The sequence below is a fragment of the Sorex araneus genome, chromosome 2, assembly GCF_027595985.1.
Source record: "Sorex araneus isolate mSorAra2 chromosome 2, mSorAra2.pri, whole genome shotgun sequence".
In the NCBI taxonomy this organism is placed as follows: Eukaryota; Metazoa; Chordata; class Mammalia; order Eulipotyphla; family Soricidae; genus Sorex; species Sorex araneus.
In genome coordinates this window covers 160,565,711-160,581,811 of record NC_073303.1, presented here as the reverse complement: position 1 = coordinate 160,581,811, position 16,101 = coordinate 160,565,711, and the positions used below count along the sequence as shown (strand labels likewise).

General features: G+C 42.2%; 2 protein-coding genes across 4 annotated transcripts in view; one reads left to right on the top strand and one right to left on the bottom strand.

The window, feature by feature from the left end:
• Positions 1-16,101, top strand: part of CMSS1 (cms1 ribosomal small subunit homolog) — a 404,473-nt gene that overhangs the window by 25,005 nt on the left and 363,367 nt on the right. The gene's annotated exons all lie outside the window — the stretch shown is intronic.
• FILIP1L (filamin A interacting protein 1 like) overlaps positions 1-16,101 on the bottom strand; it is a 58,758-nt gene that overhangs the window by 20,265 nt on the left and 22,392 nt on the right. Inside the window, exon 2 of one of the 2 annotated variants that reach the window (XM_055125489.1) lies at positions 3,958-6,733. In XM_055125489.1, the coding sequence (XP_054981464.1) occupies positions 3,958-6,618 (2,661 nt within the window). In that variant the 5' untranslated portion in view covers positions 6,619-6,733. Of the gene's footprint in view, positions 1-1,273; positions 6,734-16,101 lie in introns of those variants that run through there. The other variant, XM_055125488.1, reaches the window with a different exon arrangement.

The following is a 16,101-nucleotide window of genomic DNA, read 5'->3' as shown; positions in this document are numbered from 1 at the left end:
TTCTTGGGCCGCACCAGACTGCTGAGGGGTCACTCCAGGCAGGCAGAGGCCCTCCCCGCTCTACTGTCCCTCTGGCCCCTCTCTGCCTATCTTTAGCGTTTCTTTTGTTTCAGAGAAGCCTCTCCATGTAGAGTTAGAGAAGCTACTAGAAACAAGTTTAGTTTGGATCTTCATTAAATAAAAATTACTAATCTTCAGACTATGATTCTAAAGCCATTTTTGTTTTGTTTTGCAACAGTTCTTAGGGTTTGCTCCTGGCTCTGTGCTCAAGAAATTACTCCTGGTGTTCTGTGGGATTCCTTATGTGGTGCCAGGGATCAAACTGGGCTCAGCCGCATGCAAGGCAAACTCCTTCACCCCTGTACTATGGCCTCTGCCCACAATTCTAAAACTATTTTTAATTAGCTTTCTCTTCTATGACTATCTCACAGCGAAACCTAGTATTATCCATTGGGTATCTTGGCACTGTGCCATGTAGTTGCTTAGTAGAGTCTGTGGAATCCTGTCATCATCTCTATGCATTAGACATAGAGAACATCCTTTCTGTCTAAAGAGTCAACCGCTGTCAGGTGCACTGCTCATCTAGGAAAGGAGATGGTTGTGTTTTTACCAGTGCCCCCAGAAAGCAGTGGCATTTGGGGCAAGTTTTGCCATTGCTCTTAATGGAAAGACTGTGCTAAAATGAACCTAACCTTTTTTCCCAGGAAAGAAAGACTTTTTTTCCTAATGTACATACAATTGTTTTCTGCTAACTACTAGTAGAACATTTTCCCTTCAAGAATACAGACCTTCACCCTTAAGGTTTTCTGGAGTCATTTCCTCTCTTCAAGAATTCAAGAATCTTCAAAATTTTCTGTGATTATATATAAACTATAAAAGGTTCCATAACCTCCATGATATATACACACATAGATAAAAGAAAATTACTCAAGTGCCCCAAATACAGTTTCATTTACTGTGTAGATAGGGAAATGCCGTATTTCCAAAATGATTCTGCCTTTACTGTAAACTTTAATTAGTAGAAGCTTTAAAAGTCTCCATTTTATTAATCTGACAGTGCCCCAAATTCTGACACTGATATAAATTATTGTGCTGGAGAGAAGAGTCCCAGTAGAGGGAAGTTTAAAAGAAGTTTGGTTCCTTGAAAGTTCAGGACATTTCCAGTAATGTTACTCACTCAGGAATCCTATTTATAGTGAATATCTGGAGCAGATGATGAAATGAGAATTTGTGCATTATAACCATGGAACACTGGCCTCGTGGTGTTAATTTTATTGCAGAGAATTACTCTGGCTCACTTGTGATAAGAAATTGGATCCTTTAAAAATGAACAGACTAATAAATAGCCCAGAGTGTCTCGGGCTCTCTTACAGAGATGCCAGGAATAGATCTTCCCCTCAGCACTCGGGCAGCCAGAAAGAACCAGGGGGTGACAGTAGACCCTGGGCTGCTCATCTCTGCCTCTCTGTTTCCTGCAGTGCCATGGAAACACGTTTTCTGTTTGTGCCATTATGTGACAGAGGCTAAGAAGCATTGAAAGGCTTTAATTTGTTCTAGTTTCTGCTTATAATTCTATGATTAGTTGATCCTAAACATTGCACGCACTCTCTTTTTATCTAAAAAAAACCCAAAAAACATCTCCCGTGGTAGCACGGCTGGTGTTTATACTTTGAAAAACATGCTAGAGATCCTTCTAACGTCCTAGACCAAGGTGACCTAAAAATAAGAGTTTTTATAAAACATTAAGACCGTCATGGGTTTCGTAATACAGTTGGGTCACCGCCGACTCCCAAGATAAATGTGTTTAAACAGAAGCTTTCTCATTCACCAGTGGCCTCAGATTTCATCCGAATTTATTTAATGATGATGCAAGCCCGAGTGCCGGTGTTGCTGCTCATCGCCATGGAAGTGTTTCTGTCAACAATTCCTCACTTTGCCATCATGAAATTGATTTTGCAGGGGGAAAGGAGGATAATTGTGAAAGATTCCTCTTCTGTGAATCTTCAGTTTGCCTGGATATCTAAAGGAATTATGTTTAGAATAAATAGCTGGCAATAAAATGGACCACGATAAATTAATAGTTCTGGGGCTGGAGCGATAGGGCATTTGCCTTGCACGCAGCCAACCCAGGTTCAATTCCCAGCATCCCATATGGTCCCCTGAGCAACGCTAGGAGTTAATTCCTGAGCGCATGAGCCAGGAGTAACCCCTTTGCATCGCCGGGTGTGACACAAGAAGCCAAAAAATAAATAAATAAATAGTTCTAAGGCTGGAAGAGGGAAATGGCAATGAGTTATTTCATCCGAAATCACCTTTGTGGAAATAAGATGGGGAGACCATATTTCGTCATTTCAGTTGTGTCTGTGGGACCAGGGAGATAATCTAGGGCTGTGGAATGCATGTGCTGAACTTGGGTTTGATTCCCAGCACCACACGGCCATGCAAGCATCCTAGATACAGCTCTGGAAGCTCCTGAGCCCCCCTGGAGTGTTGCTGGTGTGCCCCAGTGTGGCATGATCTGAGCAGCAGCACATGAGTGCTCACACTGGACAGCTGGACCAGTTGACCAGGCATTGCCAGAGTGACCTCAGGCCCCCTGAGTACGACTTGGGAACCCCACCCTGACTCCACAAACAAATAAAAAATGTTTTTCTGAAAGTTGTCCTCTGTCATAGAAGTTTTTTGATTATTTTTATTTTTTAAAGCTTTCTCTATACCATGTGTCTCCTCTTTGGTTTTTACTTGTTTAAAGGATGAAATATAGTACAGGAGGTAAGATGCTTGCCTTGCATATGACTGGCCCAGTTCAAGTCCCGGGCACCAGAAATGGTCCATCAAGGACCACCAGGGATCACTTCTCACTATAAAGCCAGTAATAGCCCCTGAGCACTGCAGGGTGTTTCCATGCCCCTCCACCAAGGGTAATGACAAAACACTCTTACATTATTACAAGTGTCTGGATGTTTATAATCAAAATAGAAAGCACCTATTTTTCTTAATTCAAAGTTTTGGCTCCCAAAATGAACAAGAATGACTTTTTTACTTCAAAGCAGGGAGCTTAAGAGTATATTATCATAGTGACCAGAGATATGGGATGTAAACATGCGTATTTTAGGGGAATTTTCATCTTTAGTAGAAATACAGTGAACTGGTAGTTCAAAGAAATAGATTTATAAATATGCTTTTTCTGACTTCCCATCACCTTTGAAAACATTTTAATTTCACCATAGCTCATATCTACTCAAAAAGTTATTTATTATCATCTTATTCATTTCTTACCAGTCAACATTTATTTAGTTCCTAATATGTACTAATAAGCACAGTACTGGTCACCAAGATTATTGATATACATCTTGAGCATGGAGTTAAATTTGGTCCTGAGAGAACCTTTATTCACTTTGCCATGACAGACATAAATTTTTATTTCATTTCCTCCTCTGCTGTATGTGACTATAAATGGGACCAAATTACTTACATTCAGTGGAACTCTTTGTTTTAAAGGAATAATTAATAAACATGAACAGGAAATAAAATTCTATTGAACATGCAAAGATATAACAAACTGACTAAAAGAAAATTCAGCAAGCAGTGGTAAAAATAACAAAATATTTACTGTTTTATAATGTTAAAATATTTCACCAAGACAAGTTGCAGTCAAATTAATGTGAGTTATGGAAAATGAAACACATAAAGATGTATTTATACAAGTGCAGACTACATATTTCCCATACAGGCATGTAAATGAAAAGATATACAGTAAGTGCACACTTGATATAACTATGCAGGCAACAGTTAGTTTCAAATAGTCTTGAATAGTTCATGCACAAACTTTTCCAAAGTTCAGTCAGTTCTTTTGGGGGGAGGATTTAGAGGGATAATTAAAAAGGACCGAGTTTCTTGCAAGAATATCAGTATGGACTGGATGGGTGAGGGTCATCAGTTGTATATATTACTTACTGTAATTTGTGATTGTCGAGGAAGAGGTGTGGCTGTTGGTGTGATAGTAATACTGCTGGTGACTTTATTGGTCGTTTTGTTCAGAGCCCCATTAGATAAGCCTTGAGTTCGGCTGTCCTGCGGTGGTGTTGAAGGGCTGGCGGGTCTCACGGGGCTGGCTACAGCTTGCATGTAAGGACTTCCTAAGTGAATGTGGATTTTATTATCCTCAGTAGTTATCACACTTGAATTATTACTGTTTGAACGTTGAAACTGCCATGATGACTGCCGCTCTGGAGAGACTCTGAAAATAGCATGCTTGGCGCTGATCTCTATTGGCTCTGGGGAGCGTCCCTGCTCGGGAGAGCTAGCTGAACCAGTCACAGCCAAAACCTGAATAGGTGACATTGTCCTTTCTGGCGTTACAGAACCACAGGACTCGGGGGTCTGTGCTCTGGCAAAGCTTGCCATAGTGATTGGGGACACGCCTTGCTCTACATTTATGAGGCCTTCTGCAGAGGTTTTGGACTTCACTGGTGTGATGGATGCGTTTTGGAGGATAGTTATCCTTTGCTTTGGGGTGCCACAGTTTGGTATCACGGCAGTGCTCGTGTAAGAGTGCGGACTCTCTGTGGTCGGACTTGTAATTTCAAGGGTGGCCGTGTTTTGGAAATGGTCTGGAGTAACCTTTATATGAAGGGGCTGTCCAGGTGTGTGGCTTAGGACAAGATCACCAGGTTGCACGAAGTTGCCATTGGGTTTTGCTTGTACTTTTCCATTCTGAGGAGGGCCTTCCTTGGATTTCATCCAGGGAATCCACAACTTCCTGTTGGCTGGACAGGGAGTTGACGAATTGCATTTGAAGGACAGAATGGATTCCTCATCATTGGGGTCCTCATCTCGATTCTCACTCTCCTCGTATGTCTGTCCATTGATGACTACTTGTTCCAGGGGAATGAGACTCTTGTAATCAGGTGGCTCGTTGTCCACTGTTTCTGTTTGGACTTCTTTAGAAAACAGTTGAGGGTCAGAGGTTCTTCTTCCGTTCAGATTAGGCCGGAGGCTCATGCTGAAATGGCGGTACCTCTCTAACTCCTTAGTGAGATTATCAATCTCTCTTCCTAAGTCTCGGTTCCTGTTTTCTTGTTGATTCAGCTTCTTTTGCAGAAGGGAATGATCTCCCTGGAGGTGACATATCAGGTTCTCAGTTGTCATGTACTCATGAATTTTCTCCTTCAGTGCGTCCACTTCTCTTGAGAGGTGCCCTGACTTCGCTTCTTCTTCTTGGAGTCTCTTGAAGAGCCATTGCTCCTGACTGGACTCTGTCTTTTCTGCTAACTTGTACTTGGCCAGTTCCATTTTAACACGTTCCAGCTCTTCGGATAGGAATTGTGCTTTGTCTCGTTCACTAGCGTATCTGCGCTCCAGAGTCTCGTACTCGTCTTCAGTTTTCATGAGGTCGTCTTCGATGGCTTTCATATCCTTTAACTTCAGCTTCAGTTTTTCCACTTCCTGAGAGAGCTCTTTAATCTTATTGTTTTCTTGGTGTAATACTGTTGTGGATTTACTAGAATCTTGATTCATTTTGTTTTTTAGGAAATCCTTCTCAGTCCCCTCCAAAGATTGAAGCCGAGTTTTCAGCATATTAACTTTAGACAGGAGGTCATTTCCTTTTTCTTCTTCTGCTTTCAGCTTGTTTTTCAGGTCATCTCTCTCCTTGGCGACACTGTACATTTTCTCTTCCACATCAGTTTTGGACTTCAGTGCCCTTTTTGTCTCCTCAATTAACTTTTCAGTCACCGTCGTCACTTTGTTTTGCTCTGCTTGGAGTTGAGAAGCAGCAGCTTGTAACTTATCTTCAGTTTGCTTTAGTTTTTCGCTCACGGTTTTCCGCTCGTCCACCAGCATCACAGTTAACGTTTTCAGTTTAGTTAAATCCTCTTTTAGGGCGAATTCCGTCTTTTCCAGCCGGCTTTCCGTGGCTTCTAGCTCTTGGAGCCTTCCTTTCAAACTCTCCAGTTCTTGGGATAACTGTTTGCTCGTCATCCTTTCTTTCTCTAAGTTGCATTTCAGAGAGTAGCATTCTTGTTTGCTTTTGGTAAGTGCGTCTTCTAATTTCTCCAGGGCCATTATCCTTTTATTGAGCTTCTCGACCTCCAGCTTCAAGTCTCGGCTCTGCAGTGTTTCCTTCTCGAGCCGCCTGTTGAGGTCTCTGCACTGCTCCTCCATTTTAATGAGCTCTTCGTCCTTCCCTTCCATCTCCAGGACCCGCGTCCTGAGCTCCTCCACCTCGGCCAGGATGCTCGAGTTTCCGTACTCCCCCTTGTTGATCTTTTCTTTGATATCTTGCAGCTCTTCTTCGGCTTTGCGCAAAGACCTGTTTGTCTCTTCTAACTCGTCGATTTGCCGGCTGAGGGCTGCCAGCTTCTGCCGAAGCTGGCGATTTTGGCCATCCTCGTTGGTGAGCTTCGCCATAATCGCCTCTTGGTTCTGGCGATACTCTGCGGTCTGTCTGTGCAGTTCTCTCTCTAGTCTGGTCGCCCTCTGCTCCTCTTCCTGAACCCTGGCTTCAGCCCGGGCTAGTTTGGCATGTGTTTCCTGCGCACTTGTGGTCAGGGCTCGGATTTTCTGTCTTTGAAGGGTAAGTTGCGCTGTCAGCCTTTGTTGTTCATCCACCACCATCAAAGCAAAAGACTTCAGTTTGGTCAGCTCATCTTTCAGGGCTGCTATCCTTTTCTCTTTTTCTTGCTCTTTCTTCTTCTGGAACTCAGCCTCTTGGTCGATTAGCGTCTTCAGTCTGAAAAATACAATAGTACAATTATTCTTGTGAGTGGTGCTCTAGTAAGCTCTCAAACATTTATGTCACTTAGTCATATCAGTTCTCTCTACTATGCAAAGTCATGGCCGAATCTGCTGTGGGGTGGGGGGACTCTTCATAAACTGATCTCTTGCTTTGTTGCTTCCATTTCCTATTTGTCCTCCACTGCTCATTGCTTGACGACAGTTACAGTTCAGCAAGAACCCTAGTAGAGAAGTGACGGCAAAGAGCTTTGGTTTCAATGGCTCCTGTAACATATAATCAGGCAGCAGGCTGGCTAGCCTGGAGGAAGTGAAAACAGGCTCAAGCTGGACTTGGCTCTAAGATAGCCCTACTCTACCAGCTGTTTAACTGGGGCAGTTACTTAACACCTCTGAACTTCAGTTTCTCTTGTGAAGACCAGTCGGTCCTTGTATTCAGGGACTGAGTGTGAAAACCACGAGGTAACTCAGCTACGACTCTCAAACAGCTGGCACACAGTCAGCATTTGATAAATGCCCGTTGTTGCTTTTCTCTCTTGTTAATAATGTGGCCGGGGCTGGTTTGTTGGTGGGGCGGTTTGTTGGTTTGGTTTTTATTTTCTCAGATGACTCGCTTAAACCATTGTAAAGAGCAGTACATTCGTGTTTGGTGTTCAACGTTCTAATTCTTAAAGGCTTTCTGATTCTTAAACTTGATTTAACTTGCAAGGTGTTGCACATGAGTTTTTATCCTCAAAGGGTTTGGTAGCTGAATAAAGGCATTTTAGAAAATTTAGAGGCATTTAAAGTAATTTTGAGTTTCCATGTCATGGAAAAAAACATGGGAATGGAATGGGAGGACCTTACTGGTGAGAATCAAATGTTGGCAGATTTATCTGCTATATGCTGATTCTCGTTTGTAATGATTCTCTTAGAACATATTGGGTTTTCCTTTTTGCCTTTCATGTTTTAAATTGTTGGCATCACAAGAGGGCATTTTACATGCAGCATAAACTATCTCTTCCACACGCTTTTTTCCCTTCAGTAGTGAGGTCATAGTTTTAAATTTGTGGCACTCTTAATTCTACTGGGAATGGGCTGATTATAGAGGACGTAATTACAGTTTTGCAGTATTGTTATACAGAAGCTAAAATAGAATGGAACCCCTGAAAAACTGTACTCAAGAACTTGTCATGGATGCAAGGTTAAAGATACTTATTTTTCTGGTCAAGAATAAAGAGTTCATAGTATATTTACATAGCACTGTAGCACTGTCGTTCCGTTGATCATCGATTTGCTCGAGCGGGCACCAGTAACATCTCCATTATGAGACCTGTTGTTACTGTTTTTGGCATATTGAATACGACATGGGGAACTTGCCAGGCTCTGCCGTGTGGGTGGGATACTCTCGGTAGCTTGCCGGGCTCTCCAAGAGGGGCAGAGGAATCGAACCCCGGTCGGCCTTGTGCAAGGCAAACACCCTACCCGCTGTGCTATCACTCCAGTCCTAGTATTTTTACATACCTTTTAAAATTAGGAATGGGCTAATAATTGTTAAATGCATCTTTAGTCCTTGATATATATATATATACACATATATATATATTTTATATAAACGTATCTGTGGGCTGATCTGCGGGCTGGAGGCCCTGGTCTGGAGCGAGCTCATAGCAGTACTGTTGAGCTTTATGTAAAACTTTGTTCAGCTGTTCAAGCTCTAGAACAATTGTTGCATATCTTGCTGAAATTCAATGCCAATGGGCATAGAATATGATTTCAATTTCAAGAGAGTCTCTTGCCCGCATGCCTGGCTGTCTTCCCCGGGGCCCCTCGGAGGGTATATTGGCTCCAGCTTCCCTCCCTGCCCCAAGCAGCGTTCCCGGCGGCCGAAGACCACCAGAACCTACCCACAGCCATGCTCGAGGCCCCTCTCCACACGTTCGACATGCCTCACGCATGGAGGTACCGGCAGAGGAACCCAGTTGTGTGTAATCCCATCAATGGCCAACATCCAGAGACTTAAAAGCCCGCTCGATATCTTATAACCTACTTTTCCCTCTGGCAGAAACTCGCAAGCTATTGAGAGCTTCCTGCCCACATGGGAGAGCCTCGTAAGCTTCCCATGGTGTATCTATATGCCAAAGCCAGTAACCAGCTGAATCTCATTCCCCTGACCCTGAAGCCTATAGAGGCTTCTAAAATCTCAGGGATAGGATGAATGTAGAGGTTACTGAGACTGCTCGAGCCACTCCACCCACGATCAACGGGATTTCGTGATCGTGATGATACATATGTATAATACACACACACACACACACACACGTGTACACACACATATATATTCCTTTAAAAGGAATATAATTTGGGGCAGTCTTCTTGAAAATAAAGACTCCGTTTTGAGAACCTTTCTGTAATAAAATTACATGAAAATAATTGTAGAATGTCAGAATTCCCAAAGATTTTGTTGGGAGGAGCCACACTTAGTGTTTTCTGTTCTGAGAACCCTCACAGGAGGTTGACCCAAGGGCTGTGGCCTGTGAAATGCTGAAGAAGCTGGGTGGGACGCTGGGGTGGGGTGGGTGATGATCTCACCCGTAGCCTTGGCAGGAGGCTCGCTGTGGCCTCTGGCCCTGCCCCACTCCCTGTCTGAGACACCTGGGAGCCCGAGGCTGAAGAGCCGCCTTTCCTTCCTGACGGCCTGCTCAGCCCAGTGGCAGAGTTGGTGGGTAGACTGGTTTGGTGGTGAAAAAGCTAAAGAAACTTTGGCAGAGTGCTTCTTCCTCCCACCTTAGTATTACAATTGTAGCTCATCATCTGCTGGCCATTACTGCAAATATTTTCTCCTCTCTCCATTATAGTTCTTAGAGGTTTGTTGTTGTTGTTGTTTTTTGGGGGGGCACATCCAGCAATGCTTAGGGGTTACTTCCAGCTCTGCATTCAGGGATGACTGCTGGCAGTGCTCAGGATACCATCTGGGATACCAGGGATCCAATTTATGTTGGCTGTGTGTAAGGCAAGCACCCTACCCACTCTGCTCTCTTTCTGGCCCCGTTCTTAGAGTTTTCATTAGAGATCAATTTCACAAAAATATTTTAGGGATTTCTTTGCAACATTTATACTTACTAAGTAAAGCTGTGCGTGCTGTCACTATATAATCTTCACAAGGAAGTAGTGGGGCTGGAGAGATAGCACAGCGGGTAGGGAATTTGCCTTGCACGTGGCTGACCCGGGTTTGATTCCCAACATCCCATATGGTTCCCTGAGCACCACCAGGGGGTAATTCCTGAGTGCAGAGCCAGGAGTGACCCCTGTGCATTGCCAGGTGTGACCCAAAAAGAAAAAAAAAAAGAAGTAGTTATTTGTATACACATAAATATACATGTTAGTGTGCATGTATCTATAATACTTAAGGCAGGGAAGATTGTTTTGCAGTGCAGTGAAAAGAGTATTGAATGTAAATGGTGATTAATGAGTCTCAGTGGTGTCAGAACAAGCAAGAGATTTTTTCAAAAAGTTTCCATTGTTTCCAGGCCAGAATACTAGTACAGCAGATCAGGCATTTACCTTTCCCCTGGCAACCTGGATTCGATCCCTGGCATCCTATAGGGTTCCCCGAGTACCACCAGGAATAACCCCTGAGCACCGCTGGGTCTGACCCCAAAACAAAAGTAAAAACAAAGGAACAGAAAAAAAAGTTTCCATTGTTTCCAGTAGAGACACTGTTTTCAGTGGAGGCCATGAAGCAACTTTATCAATATAGCTCATGGATCTTTTTAATGAATCTTGGAAATGGCCGCGAAGCCCGTCTGCTCCTAAGCCCCATCACTGACAATTGGAACACAGTTGCTCTGAGCATTTCCCTACTCTGTTTCTTAATAACCTGCTCTTCTCCGGGCCACTCCCTTAAACATGCTGTAGTGTATACAGTCTACTGGCAGACTAGTCAGGTAAGGCCTGTCAGGGAAGATAGTTGGACCATTTGAAGACTGAAGTTTGAAGTTAGTCTGTCATCTTGAAGAAAGGCATTTCTTGGCAGAGTTACCTTTGCCAAGGTAACTTAGAGGATTTGATGGTGCAGATCTGACCTTTGGTGCACAAGGCCTAGATAAGGAAAATGAATGGCCATACTCCAAAGTACTGATGCGGGCATACATTTATGTGGATGTGTAAACATACAGGCGTGCATAGAATTAACTTTATACATATTATGTGCATACAGAAATGCTTTTGGTAGATGTTTGCTGAGGATGTTCAACTGCATTTTAGTCAGGTGAAGTTCACAATAATTTTCTCAATTCCCAAGGCCAAATGTTTTGAAAATTCTAGAATTTTCAATTTTAGTAAGGCAGTAAGGTGTGTTCATTGTTTGTTATATAATAGCTCTAGCCCCTAAGATCTATGGCCCCACTTCCAAGCAAACCTCTGAATACGTATGCAGTGAACCATGTGAATAATTACATTGTGGGATAATTTAGATAATAAAAGCCTCACAACTATTCAGGTTTTGCTGCCATAATTTGGCAAAAACTTTGCCTGCAGAGTTTTCAGGTACTGAAAGCTGCAGACAAGGGGCTCAGGACTTACCACAATGACTGTATGAACTGTTAGTGTCTTAGATGAGGAAGGTGTGCCTCAGCTATTCTTTGCATGTTAGCAGGCTTTTCTTTGGGCGCGGATGCTGACGAAGACACTAGTACAGATTTTATCACTGACTGGGTTTATTACAAGGAGCAGATAAATGATTTTGAGACTTTTCCAAGGGTACTTCAGGTTCTTGAAAACATGGATTTTTTTTGGCGGGGGCGGGGTTCACTTGGTGGCAATGCTCAGGGGTTACTCCTGACTCTGCACGAAGGAATCACTTCTGGCAGTATTCAGAGGGCCATATGGGATGCTGGGGATCAAACCCAGGACGGCCACGTGCAAAGCAGTTTCCCTACTCGCTGTACTATTGCTCCAGCTCCAAACCATGGTTCTTGAGATGCCACCAGATATGAAGTTCATTCCCTCAAGGCTGAGCAGTCAAATTATTTATAGCCTCTTCCCATGCCCCCCGAAGCCCGACGAATATTCCAGTTGATACATCTTTATGCAGAGCAACTTACATGATTTATGCTAAGTTTTCTCCAGTCTCAGGACTGTCATTGAGGTCAGATGAGTCTTTGGGGTGTAATCTGCTTTGTAAGATTTTAGCAGTATCCTTTATAGTCTATATTCACAAAATGTGGGTCACAACTGTCTTTTCTCCAGTTGTGACAACTAAGTATGTCTTTAAATTTTGCCTCAGATCTCTTTGGTGACAGTGGTGAGACCAGGAGGCGTGATGTATTTGCCTGTAGTGAGAAGCGCTGTGTGTGTAAATGGTTATGTGTATCCTTCTGTTTAGCAGTTAGTTCCATTTCCCATCATCCTGCATTACCCATCTTTGAACAGGTGCAACAGCAAATTCCCAGGCACGCCTGTGATTTTATCTTCCCTCCCAAAGGCCTATTCTTTAATAGTGCTTCTTAGTTTAGGGTGCATTTGAATCACCTGAAAATCTTTCTGATTCAGTAACTTGGGATGGGCCTTGAATTTTGAATTACAATGACATTCTAGGTAGTGCCAAGGTAGACTGTGGATAGCAAGCTTTTCTTAATTATATGCCAGACATCTTCTGAAAACAATATTTTGGCTTAATACTAACTCCGCCAATTATTTGTTATTCTATCCCAGTTTGTGTACAGTCGGTATCCCTAACTTACAGGTATTTCCAGTTTTTTCCACTAAAATACCTAAGTTAGTTAAAATTACTGTGATAAAATTACTCTGAAATCCTGTTAGGGATGGTGCCAGTATCTAAATTTTTATCTCGAAAAGATAGTAAATAATTTTAATTTCAGTTCGTAATTTTCTTTATATAGCCCAAACACTAAAATATAGGTGACAGCATAATAGCTACCATTCTTTAGTGCTAATGATGTGCTGTTAAGCATTGAGCTAAGTCTGTCTAATTATTGGTTCTAGTTCTCGGGGTAAGTGTTCAGAGTTTGGGACTATTTTATTTTACAGCTGTGAAAATCAAGGCCAGGAAAGGTCAGGGAAGCAAACCCTGTGCTTTCCCCACAGATCACATCTCCTTTTCAGCAACAAACACAAACTGCTGCACAGATCTGGTCCACATGTAGTGTGTTTCTCAAGAAATAGTCTCTGGAAATGAAGTTATGAAATTTGCCTATAAAGGACGGACATAGAGAGTATCATGCTGAGTGAAATGAGTCAGAAGGAGAGGGACAGATACAGAATGCCTGCATTCATTTGTGGGATATAAAAAAATATATGTAGTAGAAGAATAATATCCGTGGCCAGGGGTTAGGAGGACTGGTCAAAGGTTGGGACTAACCACAAGTGGTAGGTAGGATGGAGAACCTTTCAGTATCAATAGTGCAAACCAGAGTGCCCAAAAGGGGGGAGGGTGGGGAGAGGGGAGAGAGAGGGAGACAGTGGGAAGAGAGAAAGAGAGAGAGAGGAGGAGGAGGAGAAGGAGAAGGGGAAAGAGGAAGAGGAGAAGGAGGAGGAGGAAGAAAGAAAGAAAGAAGAAAAGCACCTGCCATAGAGGCAGGAAGGGGTGAAGGGTGGGGGTGGGGGAGGGAGCCTGGGTACACTGCTGCTGGGAAATGTACACTGGTGGGGGGATGAGTGTTGGAACACAGTATGACAAATCCAATCATGAATAGCTTTGAAGAAAGAAAGAAAGAAAGAAAGAAAGAAAGAAAGAAAGAAAGAAAGGAAGGAAGGAAGGAAGGAAGGAAGGAAGGAAGGAAGGAAGGAAGGAAGGAAGGGAAAAAGAAAAGAAAGACTATATTAGAGCACTTATCAACTTAAAATTTCTCACTTCTCATTTTACTTACATTCATTTTAGTTCACATAGAGCAATGTCCCTCAGTGTTTGCTATTATACTTCCTAAAATTATTTTGTGTTCAACTACCTTATTTGTATAAAGAGTAGTAGCAATTCTCTCTGGTAAATAATATTTCCATTTTCTTAGCTTATTTGGGTATAATTGGCAAATAGAATTCTCAGATATTTAGGGGTCCGAAGAGATGGTACAATGAGTGGAGCACGTGCCTTGCATGCTGCCAGCTAGGTTTGATCCCTGGCACCCCATATAGTCCCCAAATTACCAGGTATAATTACTGAGCACAGAGCTAGGAGTAACTTTGGAGCACTGCCAGGTATGGCCCCAAAACCAAAAAAGAAGAAAAAAGAATTCTCAGATATTTAAAATGTACAATAATTTGTCTTTACAGATAATTTTTTCATTGTCCCACTAGCCACACCCCTACTTGGGGAAGGAGATCAATATGTTTAACATAGCACATGACCAGCACAGCATGACGGGGGTGGGAATAAACCTTTGCACTGAGCTAGGGGAAGGATAGAATGGCACAGAGCTAATGGAGGGCAGAGTGTATTTGTGACTACTCTGGAGTTGAACGTGGTAGGAGCTGGGCATTGAATTAGTTGTGACACCAGCACCTTATGCAGACATATATTACTTCTATTGGGAGTAACTCAATAACCTAAGCCTCCTGCAGGAAGAGCAAGGATGTCCCAATGTTATCCAACACTTACTGACTTTATGTAAGGACTCAAAGAACAGGCTGCATCCCATCTCAATCAGAGCTGAGCGTTGAGTGGCTGGCAAAATAAAAGACTCTCAACAGTAAATTCCACTACCCGGGGCCCGTTGGCAGAGCTGGGTCTCAGCAGACAAGATTAGAGAGATCAGCAGATGATTTAATAAACATATAAATGGTGAAAATTTCGGCGCCCTCTTTTTTCACAGAGACGCAACTTTTTCTGGAGTGCGGAGTGACCTCTTTATTTATTTTTTCTTTTTTTCCCCCGCACGGCAGAGCCTGGCAAGCTACCCATGACCTATTTGATATGCCAGAAATAGTAACAACAACGTGCTCTTCATGTTCCTGGAGCAAGCATACGCCTTTGGGCTACACTAGCACTTGACAGGGACAAATGAAGATGTTACTGGCGCCCGCTTGAGCAAATCGATGCACAACGGGATGACAGTAATACAGTGATAAATGGTGAAAGAATTTTCACTATCAAATACTTATGTGTGTGTGTGTGTGTGTGTGTGTGTGTGTGAGAGAGAGAGAGAGAGAGAGAGAATATACTTAATTTCCATTCTTAGCAAATTTCAGTTACACAATACAGCTTAATCAGTTCTGGTCACCATATTTACATAGGTGCCCAAACTATTTATTTGATAAGTAAAAAGTATATACCCTTTTGCCATCCTTCTATATCTCCTATTTCTGCCCCACATCCTGACAGTTAACCACTATATTCTCAGAGGTCTACTTCTGTCTTTTCAGATTCCACCTATAAATGATACTATGCAATACAATTTTTTTCTTGCCAATATTATTGAGTCTGATGCCCTCCAGGTTCATCCATGTTCTCACAAAAGGCAGGATCTCCCTCTTTATGATTGAACAGTGTTATACTTTATGAATATATGTCTGGATACTACGTACATATGTTATAAAGTATGTTATAAAATATGCATACACATTCTCATAATCTTTTCATTCATTAGTGGACTTTGTTTCCAGAGCTTGGCTTTGTGAGTGGTGCTGCAGTGAGCATGGGCGTACATATACCTCTTCCAGATTGGGATTTCACTGAATATATCCCCCGAAGTGGGATTGCTGTGTCGTCATAGTTTCATTTTTAACTTATTGAGGAAACTCTATGCTGTTTTCCATAGGGACTAAACTAGTTTATATTCTCATGAAAAATGCACAATAATTCCACTTTCCTCACATTCATTAATATATCCGGCTTTTTAATGATATTCTAGCAGAAGTGAGGTGATCTCTTTGTGGCATTGATTTGCACCTTGCTGACAGAGATTTGAGCTTTATTTTGCAGACCTTTTGGCCATTGGTATGGCTTTTTCTTCTTTTAAATTGTCAATTCAATGAATTGTTTTGTTGCTCTGGAATTGTATGACTTCCTTATATATTTTGGCTATTAACCCTTCATCAGATATTTGATTTGAAAATTCTTTCTCCTATCCCAAAGATTACCATTCCATTTAGTTGATAATTTCCCTCGCTATGCAGAAGCTTTTGATTTTGATGTCATCCTGCTTCCTTATTTTTTGTTTTCATTGCACTTGTTTTCAGTATTTAAAAAATTTTTTTTTCCAAACAGACAGGGAATTTCTAATAGTTTTACTGTTTCTGGTCTTAACAGTAAAAATGGATTTTTAATCCATTTTCAGTTGATTTTAGTGTATGATGTAACATTGGGGTGTAGTTTCATTTTTCTGCATGTGACTATCTGTTTCCCAACAATTACTGAAGAAACTTTTCTGC